This window comes from Odocoileus virginianus, chromosome 1, assembly GCF_023699985.2.
Source record: "Odocoileus virginianus isolate 20LAN1187 ecotype Illinois chromosome 1, Ovbor_1.2, whole genome shotgun sequence".
Lineage (NCBI taxonomy): Eukaryota > Metazoa > Chordata > Mammalia > Artiodactyla > Cervidae > Odocoileus > Odocoileus virginianus.
This window is the reverse complement of record NC_069674.1, coordinates 76,638,254-76,654,323: the sequence shown is the minus strand read 5'-3', so window position 1 is coordinate 76,654,323 and position 16,070 is coordinate 76,638,254. Positions and strand designations below refer to the sequence as shown.

The following is a 16,070-nucleotide window of genomic DNA, read 5'->3' as shown; positions in this document are numbered from 1 at the left end:
TCTGGAATCCTGTGCTTAAATATTCGAAAATGTTACCAATGGGCTACTTTTAAAATGTTCCTTCTGATGGTCTTCAGAAAGAAAGTTCTTGTTTTTCTAATTTGTGCATTAATAAATAAATTTGCATGAAAATCTTTTTGATTGATAAATTAACTTTGTCCTGGAATAGCTATCAGACAAATTACACTATGAGCTGTCTTTAAATGAGGAATTATACAAGTTGGTCTGGGCACAGACTTTTGTGTTCTTGCATTTGTTTGCAATCTGAACTTGCAGTAAGAACACAGTGAAGGCCAGCTGAGAGAGTTTTATTTTCCATTCATAGTTGAAGGATGTAATGTTGCTTCTAGAATATTTTATATTTAAAAACACATCAGGGCTGACTCTACATCTGACCTACTGCTCCATGTCAAATCTTTGTGCGTGTTGTGTATAATGCGAGAGTCTGTCTATGTACCTAATGCTGAGGAGCCATGATATGTTAATGAAAGCAAAATTCATGGTTTTGTAAATACAACAACTAATGCTTGTTTATTTGATAATCTGGATCAAACTTAATTTGAGGAAAAATTGTTACATAAATAGTCACGCATTTCTTTTTAGGAAGATGTCTGGGTTTTCTGTTATAGTTTTCAAATTGTTATTTTCTGACTATAATTCTTTTCTTACTGTGTAAAAATAAAACTTTGGTAATTGTTATTTCCTCTATTTATATCAATGAAATACACTTAGAACCTAGGCCTATGAAAGTCTGTAAAAGTGAAAACATAAGACTTCTGTAAGTTAGGGTGAAAGGAGAATTGGAGACTGCTATCTGGTGAGATAAGAGATGAGAACAAGCCATGTTTCAAAAGACATCAATTAGCATTTATGAAGATAGTAGACTATTGGCTTCTAAGGGTAAATTGCTCAGCTCTTTCCCTTACTAATTCTGTGACCATGGACAAGTAATATAACCTCCTATGCTTCAGTTTCCTTATCTGTAAAGTGTGATTTGTAATAGTATCTGCCTCATAGAATTCTTGTGAGAATTAAAGAGTTTGTTCACATAGTGTGTTTAGAACAGCTGTTGGCACGTGGGTGTGTGATAGATGCTGTCTGTTGTCTTCTGAGCATTTACTGTCTGTTCAGAAATGTGTAGATACTCTCTGAATACAGAACTAGAAGCTGTGGCCCATCCACTCAGGGAAATCAAGCATTGTTGGGGAAAAAAAATACTAACGTAAGACAGTATATCAGTGTGTATAATGTATTGTAGGACAGGCTATGTCTATTTTTAGGAACTTGGAAAGAAAGAAAGTTTCTGAGGGCTTGAGGACTTGCCCAGAAGAAGGAACTGAAGTATCAACTTGAAAAATGATTTACAGGCACTGAAGAGACTTAAGAGAGGTCATTTGAGGCTAGTGGAAAATGTGATTAAATAACATGACAAAACTGACATGTTTGTGAAACTCTTAAACTGGCCTCACTTCAAATACTGATCTATGAAGGGAAGTAGATGGGCTGTTTAAGTCAGAATCCGAACATAATAAATATTTAAGGATTTTGCACTGTTGGATATTTCCAATAATATTCCATTAAATAATCCAGAGAAGAAAGGAAGTGAGGATAATTTGATTATGACATTAAATAATCTTTACATGCTTGAATTAGGCTAAAATAAAATTTGTGAACTATCTGCAATCCCTAAGAAAATATATAGATAAACAATGAAAGAGAAGATCCTCAAGAAAGTGAACGGAGGTTTTGTAATGTGCAACTAGAGATTCAGCTCATTTGGTTCATAGAAACACCAGCAGCAGATTGTGTGGCCGTTTGGGACAGCTCCCTTGACACCAGGCTGGAGGGACAATGCTGCAGGTTGTAACTAAGGGTGATGTGGAAGCATAAAAAACAAAGCTCTCCAGGCCTCCAGGGAGCAGATCCCTTGTATGAGAACCCTCTTCCCTCTGGCTAATCCAGGGAACTACACTAATATCAACCCTGAAGTGTATTGCTTATTTGTTGTCTTGGAAGCTGGCAGCACATTGCTGCAGCTGAGGCAAAAATGTTAACTAAAGAAACAATGAAAATGCTGGGATAGGACAAAAATCAATCCAAGATGGTGGGAAAGGTAGATCTCATGAAGAATCTTTGGTCTTTGAGAATTATGAGTATATATGAGTATATATATTTGTAAAGCAGATTAAATACACACACACGACAGCGAAAAGCAAACAGAAACGAAGGCAGAGGAACACAACAGCATAAGAATCCGTTTTTAGTGGTAAAACCTTTTTGCTTCTGCTCTCAAGTACTTTAGTTTTCCACTCTGATTAGCACGATCACATCCTTCTCTGCATTTCTTTCAGGATTGACTCTAGACAAAAATGAAATAGTAAGACATTTCACAAGTCTAAACAGCTTTCTAAAAACAGAGCAGCAGTGTTATTGAAAATGGTTTAAATAGAGGATAATTTCAGGAACTAAGGTTCCTATCATGACATGCATCTCACAAGCAATTTTATGTTTAATGTAGATACCACATGTTCCTTTCACACACACATACACACATAGTATTTCATAATACAGTTATCCATGTTATAAGAAATGCATATTTAATAAAATAGTATGTGTAGCCTATTTAAATCTTAGGCTTACTTGTGTTATTTTTTATCCAACTATGAGAACACTGTGGGTGGTTTATTATATAACAAAATCGGGAGAAGTTTGGCATTGGTGGGATATTTATAGCAAGTGGAACAGTTTTGATATATATGGTCTTATTACTTAAAATTTATGAATAAGCTATATATCAACACAATTGAAACAGTCAGTTTATTAGACCTTGTGATATTTTTATATTTTCCCAGACCCACAGGGCGGAATTGTTTCTGATTTCCTTGGGTTAAAAATAAAATTATTTCTTAAAAATATTAGCGTAGGCTGAGAATTGCCTTAGGACAAGGACCCCAGAGGGCATAGGCTTCTCACTCTCCTGTTCCTCCTCTTCCTCTCAATCTCATACTGTTGCAGCCCTCTTCTATTTGCATTTATTTTCTGTGTATCTCCAATAACTGAAAAATATTTTTAAAGATTAATTTTTACTGGAGTAGAGTTGATTTACAATGTTGTAGTTTTTGCTATACAGCAAAGTGAATCAGCTATACATATACATGTATCCACTTCTTTAACGATTCTTTTCCCATGTAGATCATACAGAGTATTGAGCAGAGTTCCTGGCTATTCAGTAGGTTCTTTTGTAGTAAACAAACTTCTGGTCACCAAGGGGGAAGTGGGGGTGGGAAGGGGGGATAAAGTGGGAGCTTGAGATTGACATATACACACCAATATCTTCCTTTTCTGCTCTCGTCTCTATAATTACTGGTGGGATAATGCAAGATGGATGTAGGAAAAAGATGTCTGTTTCAATACTCTATAATGAATAGCAGGAAGTTCACACATTCTTTTTTAACTGAGGACTTACTATGTGAGTGTAGGAAGGAAGACAATCAGTCTCTGTAGGACCTGTTACAACATTTCTTAGCTATCAGTTTGGCTCTATTATTCCAACCAGTAAAAAGGCAAATTCTCTCTGTAGCATTTAAAACAATTAAATAGATAACTATACAAACTTGACACTTTGTACTCAACCGCTGCACTTTACAATAGATGGAGCAGGGTGTAATTTGTGCTGTTCTGAATTTGATGTTCCTCAAATGCATGCAAAATGAAATGAATTACCATCTCTCTCTCTCTTTTTTTAAATAAAGTTTTCTGAACTATGCAATACTCTTTTGAAAGCCATCTGACAGGCAAATATCATCTCAAAAGGAACAATATTAATTGAATGACTAGTATTTTTTTCTCAGATTTAGCGAAAACTTGATTATATTATTTGCCTTCAGAATTTGGGCTGTTTGTGTACAATACAGTGAAGTAGAGGATATAAAAGATTATCTCAACTATTCAGTAAAATATTTGCCTCAATTTTTAGTAATCTCTCCAAATTACACTGGATCTGCAGACATCATAAAACAATTGGAAGCATATACTGGTATTTGATTTTGTAATGAGTTATTGTAGAGTTAGAGAAGGATTACAAGACAATTTTTTTTCTGATGAAATTTAATATCCAGTTGAAAGATTTAGAATTATAAGATATATGCATGTTAGAGATTTTAAAAAAATTTATTTAAACTGTTAAGTCATATTTTAAAATTCTACTTGTTGAAAAGTGAGTGCTATTTATAGAAACATGGATTCAGCAGATTGTGTTTTTCTCATGTGAATTTTGGAGAGAAGAGGGAATTTAGTAAATAAATCACTTACTCTATATGCATTAAGTAAAGATAATTATATATTTTAAAAAAACATTACAATTACATTTCATTTCAATAAATATATGTGTGCCTGCTATATGCAAGGCAGTATAATATTGACAGTGACAAATGAGAATAAGATTATATCCATCTAATCATGAAAGTCTACAGAAAAAGAAGCACAAAGCAGATTTTTTGTTTGGGAGTTTGTGAAAGGTGATATGAAAGTATTTGTGAAATTTATTCACAATGAAGGTAGAGGCTTAATTTCAGGGAGAAGTTATAGAGCAAAAGCAGTATGTGAAAAAGGACAGTCTACACACATGGAAATGTGGGAGGTTGGTGGAAGTAAAATGGCTTAGAAAAGCAGAAGCTAGAAGGCTGGACAGTTAAATTTCAAAGAAACGTAAGCACTGTTTTTCTGACGACTGAGAGAGAATGTAAAATACTTAGGCAAGAATTTTGGCAGAAAATAAGATCTCAGTGCATTTAGCTATCAAGTGTGTGTTGGAAAAACACTGAGATATAAAGGATTGATTGAAGAAGGGATATGATGATGAAATTGATGGCAGGGACATGGATGACTGAGGATGTGGTTGGTCAGCAAGTAGAAGGAACATGAGAAGATTAGTGCTATTGGGAGGAAAGATTTTGAGTTCAGTTTTATAGATTTTTGGAAAAGAATGGTGGAAAATCAAAAGGGTGTAATCTGGCAAATAATTAAGACAGAACTGGAGCTCGAATTACATATGTAAAGATGGTAATTGAAGTCATGAGATTTTAACTTTTTATAGTTGTAGAAGCTTGAAAAACAGGGTTTCAAAAAGCACTGGAAAGTTGGGAGACAGGGGTAGCAGAGAGATAGAAAGTAGTTGTGTTATATTCTATGGTTGACTACATACCCAGTCTCTGGAACTTCTTACCATTTTCCTCTATAAATATGCATTCTCACTCTCCTGATTGGATCATGCTCTAGTCCTATCCTTGTAACCTTGAAGCCTTTGTTGTTACCACTTAACGCTTGAAGCCACGGTTACATTTCTAATAAGCAGAGTAAGTGTGTTCCTGACATCACAATTTGAAAAATCCCATGCATTCATGGAAACACTATACCTATTAGTCAAGTTCTGTTGTATCTATACAACCAGATATGCATTGATTCAACTTTTTTTGAACTGCTCAGATATTGTAATATGTATTTATTTCTAAGAGAAAGATTTTCAAGCAAACTTAAGCTTTCTGAGAGCAATATGTTTTATTTCAGTGATTTTAAGAATTTTTTCTTTTAGAAATTATATGTTGTTTCAAGTGACTTAAAGTGAGATATGTGTTCAGGCTACTTTCTTCAGTTAGTCTTCCAACATATTATATTATGAGATTATTAGCCTAAAAATGTCCCAAATGATGAGAAATTTGAAATTTTGTAATGTAGTATTTTCACATTTTTCCAGAAATTTTGTAATAGTATTTTTGGTTCCATAAGAAAAGTGTTTAAGAAAATAAGCATTGTATATGAATATAATACTGTAACAGTTTAATGACTATTTTTGGTGAGTGGTCTTTGTTACTTAGAATTAGTAGAGATCTTAAAATTTTCAGGTTCTTCAATTTACTTTTCCTAGTCCTTTATTCCCCCATCTGCTGGTATCTGCTGCATAGTCATCTAAATGCCTTTTTTTCTCCCATCTTGCCCTCTTTAGCTTAGTACTGGGAGAAAAATTCCCAGTTAAGCTGATTAGTACTGCTAAAAACTGATGACGCCCAGTATAGGACTGGTCCTTACTCTCCAGCTCTTGTTCTTTTTAAACCTGCAACTTTTAAACTACCCTACCTTAAAACCCCCTGCCTCTCTTTGAACAGAGGACTGTGTCTCTGTTTCTTTTATTAAAAAGAAAAAAATAGAACTTGTCTCCAGTTGTTTTTTTTTTTTTTCCCCTAGTTATTACAGTTATTTCCATTTACTTAAAACCTTTTACATTTTCCCTTCAGTCTCCATGGAGGAAGTAACCTGCCATCTGGCCATGGATTAAGTTTCTCCTGTGTTCTGCTTATCTCTTCATCTCATCATATTTGGAATATAGGGGGTGAGCAAGAAAAAGCTGAATGAATTTGGAGTCTTTTGAAACCTTGCCCTGTCAGTAAGTTACATGTTCTCTCCTGAAATCTCTCTCTGATGTCTTCTTTTCTCCTTGCCTTCTCCTTTTGCTTGAAACCATGTCTTTGTCTCTCTGATTAAAAAACAAAAAGAAAGGGCTTTGTGGCAATCTAGTGATTAAGATTCTGTGTCCCAATGCAGAGGACATTGGTTCGATCCTTGATCAGTGAACTGAGATCCCAGGTGCAGTGTGGCATGGCTGAAAAGCTAACAAAAAGGAACACTGAACTCCTTGTTCTCCATTTATGCCTTGGTTCCACACTGTTCTCTCTCTCTCCTCGCATGTAAGAGTGATAAATTTCTCTCATCTTATTTGGTAACTCTTTTTGGAAAGTCTTGCATTCCCTGACTTTTTTGATACCATTGTTCTTGGATTCCCTTCTCTCTTGCCACCACTTAGATTGCTGTCTCCTCTTTTAGTGTTATTTACAGAGTTCTAGCTACTATGTGTTTTCTTCCCCCCCTCTAAACCTCTCCTATGGGAATCATGAATTAGTTTACCTTTGTCCTTTGTGACAACCGGATCTTTCAATTCTACGGAAACTTCTGAGAGCTTCAAATCTATGTATATTCAGTTGCCTCTGAGTTTCTATACATCAATCTCAAAAATATCTCTACTTCAACCAGTAGCAACAAACTCATCAATATTCCTCTAACTTGTTACTTCCTCTTGTACTATCATTGTCTAGCTGAGAAATTGCTCAACTGCATTCACTATTTAAACCCAGTAAGACTTGAAATCCTGTTGGTCATCCTTCAGAATTTTGTTGAGCTGGTTTCTTCTCCTTTCTCTCTCTCTATTTTTGGACACTTCTATGGCATGGCTTGGCTTGCCATGTAGGATCTTAGTTCCCTGACCAGGGATTGAGCCTGTGCCCCCTGCAGTGGAAGTGCAGTGTCCCTAACTACCGGGCCAGGAAAGTCCCTACTTGGTCCTCTTTTTGTTTGCTTCACTACTCTCGCTAATACTGAGCTGTTTTTAATACTCATTTCTTATATCTTGTCTTGACCTCCCCTTCTCACTTTTTGTTTTCCCTTTAAGCTACCATCCACTCGGCTGTCACAGGAGTTATTTAATAATGTCATTATATACTTAGTTGATCTTGTTACTTGCTAACTTCACATTTTCCATCATCTCTCCATTATTTTGAGGATAGAGTTTAAACGCTTTAGAATGTAATTAGAGACCCTGGGTCTGGCAACTATTTGCTTGAATTTCTTCCCCGTACCATTTCTGCCTCCTTTCCATAATTTGTTGAGCCAGCCTTGGACTGTGGCTATATAGCCAGGCTACTTGTGGTTGCTGACTAGGCCATGTTTTACATTCCCTCTGCCTTTGTTGTTACTTTCTTCCCTTCTTGATTTTGTCAAATTCCACTTGTATTTCCTATCATAGTTTAATTAGCTAGTGCAGAAAACCTCCTCTATCCACCCTCCCACACAACTGTCTGATAAACTTTAAGGGAATCTCGTATTGTACTGATGGGATTGAGTATATGCTACCCCAAAATATGGTTACATGGCCTATTGAGTATTTTAGGCGGAAGGTATTTGGGAAGTGGTGTGCTTAGGAAGAACCTCCTGACCTTCCTCTCTGGTGATCACTGTCTTCCCTGTACACGGAGGAAAAGGGCATCCTTACCTTTTAAGACGTGGGGCAGAAACAGAGATGTGTTGTTTTCCCCAGTTTACTATACTTAGCTGATATTCTTTGTCCCAGCATATCTTTTTTATTATTAAATTAATGTTTTTGGCCGCACTGCTATGTAGAATCTTAGTTTCCAACTTGGCATATCATTGAACCTGGGCCCTAGGCAGTGAAAGTGCAGAATCCTTAATAGACTGCCAGGGAAATCCCCATCATATCTTTCTGCTTTTCATCAAATCTAGCATAAAGATTTTGTGCTTAACCATTTTTTGATTAGGCTTAACTTTTTTTGAGGGGATCTTCATTTCCTTATAAAGGCTCTCCTGTCATAGAAAACTTAAATTAGATAAATTTGCATGCATTCTGCTTATTAATCTGTCTTTTGTTACAAGGTTCTCAGCCAAGAATTTAGAAAGGTAGAAGAAAAAGATACTTTTTCCTCCCCTACATCACTTTATTCTTTTTCTCTTCTGCCTCTTTCCTATCAGACTCAGTTTAAAGCTCAACCAGATAGTAAGACATGTATCTTTCATTTCTACCCCTTCAGGTTTTAGTATCTTTTCCAACAGTGCTGTGTTACATGGGCAGACAGAGAAGAAACAACACATTCTTCCTCATGGAGTGCTATGTTAGTTTCTTATCATCTTAAAAGGCTGTGTCCTCTGTAACTTTCTCTATGGAGACATTTAATAGTGCTTAGTAATTCCCGGAGAAGGCAGTGGCGCCCCACTCCAGTGCTCTCGCCTGGAAAATCCCGTGGACGGAGGAGCCTGGTGGGCTGCTGTCCATGGGGTCCCTAAGAGTCAGACACGACTGAGCGACTTCACTTTCATTTTTCACTTTCATGCATTGGAGAAGGAAATGGCAACCCACTCCAGTGTTCTTGCCTGGAGAATCCCAGGGACGGGGGAGCCTGGTGGGCTGCCGTCGATGAGGTCGCACAGAGTCGGACACGACTGAAGCGACTTAGCAGCAGCAGCGGTGATTATACAAGGCTTCCCTGGTGGCTCAGCTGGTAAAGAATCTGCCTGCAATGCAGGAGACACCAGTTTGATTTCTGGGTGGGGAAGATCCCCTGGAGAAGGGTTAGTCTACCCACTCCAGTATTCTTGGGCTTTCCTTTTGGCTCAGCTGGTAAAGAATCCACCTGAAATGCGGGAGACCTGGTGATTATACATATGTGCTTGACAATTTACCTAGAAAGAGAAAGACTGACAGAATTTGTCCATGTGAATATGTTCCCTTGTGATCAATGAAATCTTCGCTTATACCTTAGCCATTCTTATTTTCTAATTCCAGGTTTGAAAAGCAAAGTGCCTATACATTTTAGAAAAGTCAGGTAACACCTTATGTCTATAAAAAATAATCTTTACTCCTATAAAATGCTCTTGACAGCTTGTCAGTGGGATGGAGAAGACCGGACGGGCCCTGAATTACTTTTCAGCCAAAACAGGTTCACCCCAGTGAACACTGGCAGTGACAGTAGACTCAGGTGTCAAGATAGAAAGCACATTTTGGATCAGTTTAGTATAAATCAGAATTCGAGAGTCAAGTTTTTTACATATATAGTCTTTGTCTCTCAGTTTCCCAGCTGAAGACTTGTATAACACTTGTTACTATTTTTTTTTCTTTTTTTCCCGGAAACACTATTTGTCAAAGTTGGGAATTATATTTGAGAAGAGGTGATTCATTTTCTCTGGGTTTTAGGATTTGTTCAGTAATTGCTTGGAGAAATGAAATAGTTTCTCTGAATTTAGAAGATGATATCCATGTTTTTTTCTCCTACCCATCCCCTACTGTAATTTTTTGTTCTTGATGTAAAAGTGGATTACATTTATACTTACTTAATAGAGTAGTAAGAATTATTAACATTTATAATATTTTCAAATATATATATATACCAGCTTGTAAGTAGTGCAAAGTATAATATTATTCTAATAATGTGGCGTGCATCATTTATTTTAATGGTACTATAAATTTTTCTTAATCTTACACCCGTTTTTCCATTTATTAATTTCTTTTTCTTATTTCTTTTATTTCTTATTTCTTTAAAATCATACAGCATAATTCAATAAATATTCTTTCTTATTTTCATTTGTGTGAAAAGTACTCCTTGTTTTTATGTGTTTCATTTACCCTATTTTGTTTCACATGTAAATCAAACCTCTGTGTTTTCCTCTAAGGCATTCCATCCTTTTCATGATTGATTTTCAATTTTTTTTGTTCCTCTTTAGTTAATCAGCTCATTATCCTTTTATTTGTTCTCCTGTATATACCTAATTTAAATCCCTTTCCCATGTAGAAGCTAGATTCATATTTAAGTTTTAATACGTTCCATTCAAAATTAGCTGAAAAAAGTTGATGACCTTGTAGTTCTGTCAAAATTTTTGTCTAAGAAGACATGCATGTTAAATTCCTGTGATTCCCACTTGTGAAATACAAAGTTTATTTTCAAAACAACAATTTTCTACTCCATTTTAGGAGGAGTGGAAACTAGGGCAGTGAAACCAGTGAACATGGCTGGGCTTTGAAATAATGAGAACCAGTTCCCTTGATAGAGGTGGTGTAGCTCTACCATTTTAGATTCAGATTGTTGGTCAGTCAGAGTAAGACAGTGGTTCAGTGTTACTCTTCATCGCTCTATTTCCTAAGTGAAAATGTGCATAAGTGCCTTTCAGATACTAATCGTGAATAATGTGATTTTCCTCAGGGGAAATTTTTCTGAAATATTTGAGAGCCACTCACAAACTTCTGGAGAATAGGGACAGGGACCAGGATTATTGTTATTCCACAGAGTCAATCCACTGATGAGCTCATTCTCTAGCATTTTAAAGAATTCGTATGTTTAGAGTTTCCTGGTGGAATCAACAGAGATAATATCTGCTCTTAGACATTTTCAAAGCCATGCGCCTTGTCATTCCATTGAGAAGGCCAGTAGTCAGGAGGTGGTGGGCTCAGTTTGGTGTGAATGCTGACTGGACAGAGTCAGTGCTATTGTGGGCAGACCAGCTTCAGTCCTTGAATTAGTTTACTGATAGAAGAGTTACCTTTTAAAAAAATGTTTTTTTTCTAATTGAAATATAGTTGATTTGCAGTGTTGTGTTAATTTCTGGTGTATAGCAAAGTGACTCAGTTATACATATGTGTGTGTGTGTAAAAATATATAAAAAGTGAAAGTTGCTCAGTCGTGTCCAACTCTTTGCCACCCCATGGACTACACAGTCCATGGAATACTCCAGGCCAGAATACAAGAGTACTAGAGTGGGTAGCTATTCCCTTCTCCAGGGGATCTTCCCAACTCAGGGATTGAACCCTGGTCTCCCACATTGCAGGCAGATTCTTTACCAGCTAAGCCACCAGGGAAGCACGCGCGCGTGCACACACACACACACACACATACACACACACACACACTTATATACACACACACACATATATGTGTATTCTTTTTTATATTCTTTCACTTTGATTTATCACAGGATGTTGAATATAGTTCCTTGTGCTTCACAGTAGGGCCTTGTTGCTTATCTGTTCTATGTATACTAGTTTACATCTGCCAATCCCAAACATCCAATACTTCCCTCTTCCACCCCTCTTTTTCCTTTGCAACCACAAGTCTATTCTCTATGTCTGTGAGTCTGTTTCTATTTCATAAATAAATTCGTTTGAGAGTTTATGTTCACTCTAAGATGAACATATCTAAGAGTTACATTTTAAATGTATGAATTATTTGCTATTGCAGTATAATGAAACTAAATCACACTGTCAAAAGAAAAAGGAAAGAAAACACTGTCAATCAAAAAAAAAAATGGAGGGAATACATTTAGTGCCAGTGAAATCCAAAGAATAGAAGACATAAGTAACATATAGCTACACATGCCATATATGTAGAGAGAGAAAAATTAAAATACTGATAAATCTTTATTTCCTATTTTTATTAGTGTTTTATTTCTATTTGAATGAATAGAAAAGAATACACATTTTTTGAAACTTGAGGATGAATAAAATATATGAAGGGATTGCAAATTAATTTATTAGAATGGGGAAAGTTGTGTGGTATTTGATAATCTCTAATAATGGGAAAAATAGGACCATCAGTTTAGAATTTTTCTAAGATCTCTAGACATCCATACCTCCTATTTTAAGATCTCTGTTACATTAATCTAAAGTATGTACAGGGACATATAGTATGTACAGGGACATATAGTATGTTGAGGGACAATCCCTCAAACAACTTGGGTTTAAACTTTCTGGGTCTACTTATAGTAGATTGGTTTTCAGTAAATGTGTAGTACTACATGATCCATCATTAGCTGAATCTGTGGATGTCAACCCATGGATATGGAGGGATGACTATAAGACATTTGTGGATTTTCAACTGCTGGGGGCTTGGTACTTTTAACCCCCAACATTGTTCAAGGCTCAACTGTACATGGAAAGGATTTGAACTGGATCCTTCAGCCATAATTTTAATGCTCAAAACCATTTCTTTAGAACTTAAGTTTTGACCCAGTAATTCCAAATCTGAGTCTAGCTAAGGACTAAGCTTTTAAGATTTATGTACTAAGATATTTGTTGCAGTGAAATTTTTAGTGGTTAAAGCTGATAATGTTCTAGCTATATATTTATTTACTTTTTCTAAAAAAGAGTATGGTCAAGTATATTAAGTGATTTAGAGATAATGGAATATTAGGTGGCCATTAAAATGCAGTATTTATAAAATATTTGTAATGACATAGAAGACTATTAAGTGACTGATATCACATACATGAATTTTACATAATATGTGCTCAACTATACAAATGCTTTTAAAAGACTAGGAGGGGAGTGCATCAAAATGTTAAGAGTGGCTATCCTTGGGCATTGGAATTATAAGAAATTTTAAAATACTTATTATTTTCTTGAATTTTTCAAATACTCATTTATCACACCCTTAGTATTATATTAAGACTTGGGATTCCTTGGTAGCTCAGCTGGTAAAGGATCCTCCTGTAATTTAGGAGACCTCAGTTCAATTCCTGGGTCAGGAAGATCCCATGGAGAAGGGATAGGCTGTCCACTCCAGTATTCTTTCCTGGAGAATTTCATGGCCAGAGGAGCCTGGCAGGCTGCAGTCCATGGGGTTGCAAGAGTCAGACATTGACTGACTTTCACTTTACTTTAAGAAGACTTGTAAGTCAAAAGATAAAGTTTAGTTTAGAACATTCCATTTATTAACTTATTTTTAATGGAATTTTCATAAAAGTTAAGCATATATTTATAATTTTTCTCTGAGTTGTTGATATTTTAGCATCCTAAGAGGTTGGTCCTTACAGGTTCATTGGTCTTATAACTTAAAAGTGGGCTGGGCTGGGGAGGTGTAGGCAAAACAGGAGCTAGGAGGGAGGAGAAATATTTAAAGGTAATTTAAGAATTATCTGTGGATAATCTGTACATATCAGATGTCAGTCTGTGACCTTATTTTGCCAGAGATTTGATAGAACATTCTTTCCTCTGATTTCTGCAGTATCAAGTCATGGGTGGATAAGATGCAAGAAGACCTTGTCACCCTGGCAAAAACAGCAAGTGGAGTCAATCAGCTTGTCGATGTGAGTAAAGTTCCTTCAAACTTACAAATCATTTCTTTAATTTGAGTGCAATTTTTCTAAGAAACTTTATTTCTATGTTTTAAATAGTACATATTTTTTCTTGGGAATATGATAGTGAAAGTCTGAGAGAATGTATTGATAGTTATTACCATCCCTAATAATTAGCGAGGTGTTTATATACAACCCTCGCTTACATGAGTTCACATGATTTACATTCATTCCTGCAATTCAAATCAGGATGTCCTGTTTCCTCCATCCTTCAGAGCATATTGGAATCTCACATGTAGTGGTTACTTTAAGGCTTGTGATGGATTCTTTTGAATATCCTCAGTGGGAACATATCTTCATTCTTCGAGGATAGATTTTGTTTTCAAAAGTGGTTTCCAGTGTTTACAGCCATGCCTGAAGACATGAGTGAATCACTGAGATGGGTAATACAGACTTGTGTGCAAGAGAAGGAGACACTTTTATAAAAGATAGTTTTTCTTATGATTATGAAATGGCTATGAATGTCACTCTAAAATGATTTTTGAAAATGATAGCAACATATAAATACTTGTGTGGCATCTTAAATAGATCATATTCCTTGGGTAAGAGCATATGCATATAGAGCTTCTGTAAGATTTATTAAAAATTAAATGTCATTTCTTTGGAGTCTCACTGCTTCCATTTTAATGTAAGTAATCTAACAATTTGAAAGTATCTCATCTGTGTTCCTAGTGATGCAGTGAGGTCTTTTGTTTTCCAAAAAAGTGGTGGGATCAGTGATGTGAAATGGTGTAAATGTGGTTTCGTGTATGATATATGAGTATTTTTTTAATATGTGAATATTCCTTTCTGGGGGAAACTAGAATGAACGGTTGGTTACCTTGTGAATTACTAGGAATTCATAAGGAAAACATGCTAAGCATATACTTCAATATATTATCCCAATATCTCTTTATAAAACAATTGTAGTTTTCAAACTGAAAATGTTGAGTAAACTTAAATATCTGTGAGATGACATAGGAATATGCTTTGAAATGAACAGTGTTCTTTGTTAATAACAATTATCACACTTAATTCAAATGAATACTTATTGAACACATACTATGTCCCAGGCACTGTGCAGGGTACCAAGGGTTTATGGAGACACAGTTCCTCTCCTCAGAGAACTGACAACCTAGTAATCAAAAATCTCCATTTTAGAAGGTGCAAAGATGCCTGAAAGCTATTGTAAGCTGATGTTTGGGAACTGCAGCGATTCTCTGGGAGAATAAATTGAAATATGAAAGTGTGGAGGATAATAAGCAAGCCTCTATGAAAGTCATGGTGTTAGTGGAATAAGAAAAAATAAATGAGAATTGACAGCTTCTGGTTAAAAATTGCATGACAAACAAATTAAAAATAAGCTGCCCTTGGGAGTGCTCCTTCCTCCTGCAGTGTTTCTCCAGCCTCAAGAACCACCTTCTTGGCTGACCTCTTATTTACTTCTGGTGTTAATATGTGGGCCCTCTCTCACCAAATCTGCAGTTTTCAATGAATCCTTAAGGGAAAAAATAAGTGTCATCTCATTTCCATTATGCTTTATGAGGTGTGGGTTACTAAGAAGAGTGTGAATACTGATGAATGAGGAAATGGCCTTGTCTGAATTAGGATAACGAAAGAGAATTGACAGGATGGAAGAAAATCCTTACAATGTTGCTTTTGTAAGACATGTACCGTATTACAGTCACAGGAAAAATACAGATAAAAGAATCATATGTATATAACAGGGAGGGAAGGAGCAAACTTTACTATTGGAATTTAAGTATTAGGGGACAAGAAGGTAAATGAATGAGTCTATAAGCCTCTTCCCTTTCATCCAGAGAGAAGGTACACGACGGGGACAAAAGAGTGGCATTTCTTTTTGGCCACAGGAACTCAAAGCACAGACTAGCTGAAGGACACCAACAGAGTGAGCTTTGTGCTGAGACTGGGGGTGTTAGATGCATGCTGAGGACAAAAGTTGAGTAAATAGAGGAATTCAGCAGGTTTCTGGGTTGAAAGTCAATATTTTTAAATGATGGATCTTCCAAAATTGTCAAATTTAGTTTTTACTGACTTCACAGGACACATCTTGCTTTTTACCTGCAGGCTCAACCACAAGGAGTGAACATAGCTAAGCAGGATACTTTTGCAATTTTATAAAGATTACTTTATGGCATCATGAAATATTAGCTCAGAGAGGATTGATAAATAGTATTGAATAAATGCAGTACTTTAACTTTTAAAAGTTAGACATTTTGCCAGGCGCCTGCCTGCATGCATTCATGCATGCTAAGTAGCTTCAGTCATGTTTGACTCTTTGTGAGCCCATGGGCTGTACCCTGCCAGGCTCCTCTGTCCATTGGATCCTC

General features: G+C 36.0%; 1 protein-coding gene across 7 annotated transcripts in view; it reads left to right on the top strand.

Moving 5' to 3' along the window:
- CACNA2D1 (calcium voltage-gated channel auxiliary subunit alpha2delta 1) overlaps positions 1–16,070 on the top strand; it is a 510,209-nt gene that overhangs the window by 94,178 nt on the left and 399,961 nt on the right. For all 7 annotated transcript variants that reach the window (XM_020884065.2, XM_020884063.2, XM_020884064.2 and 4 more), the window contains exon 2: positions 13,611–13,692. In XM_020884065.2, the coding sequence (XP_020739724.1) occupies positions 13,611–13,692 (82 nt within the window). The remainder of the gene's footprint in view (positions 1–13,610; positions 13,693–16,070) is intronic.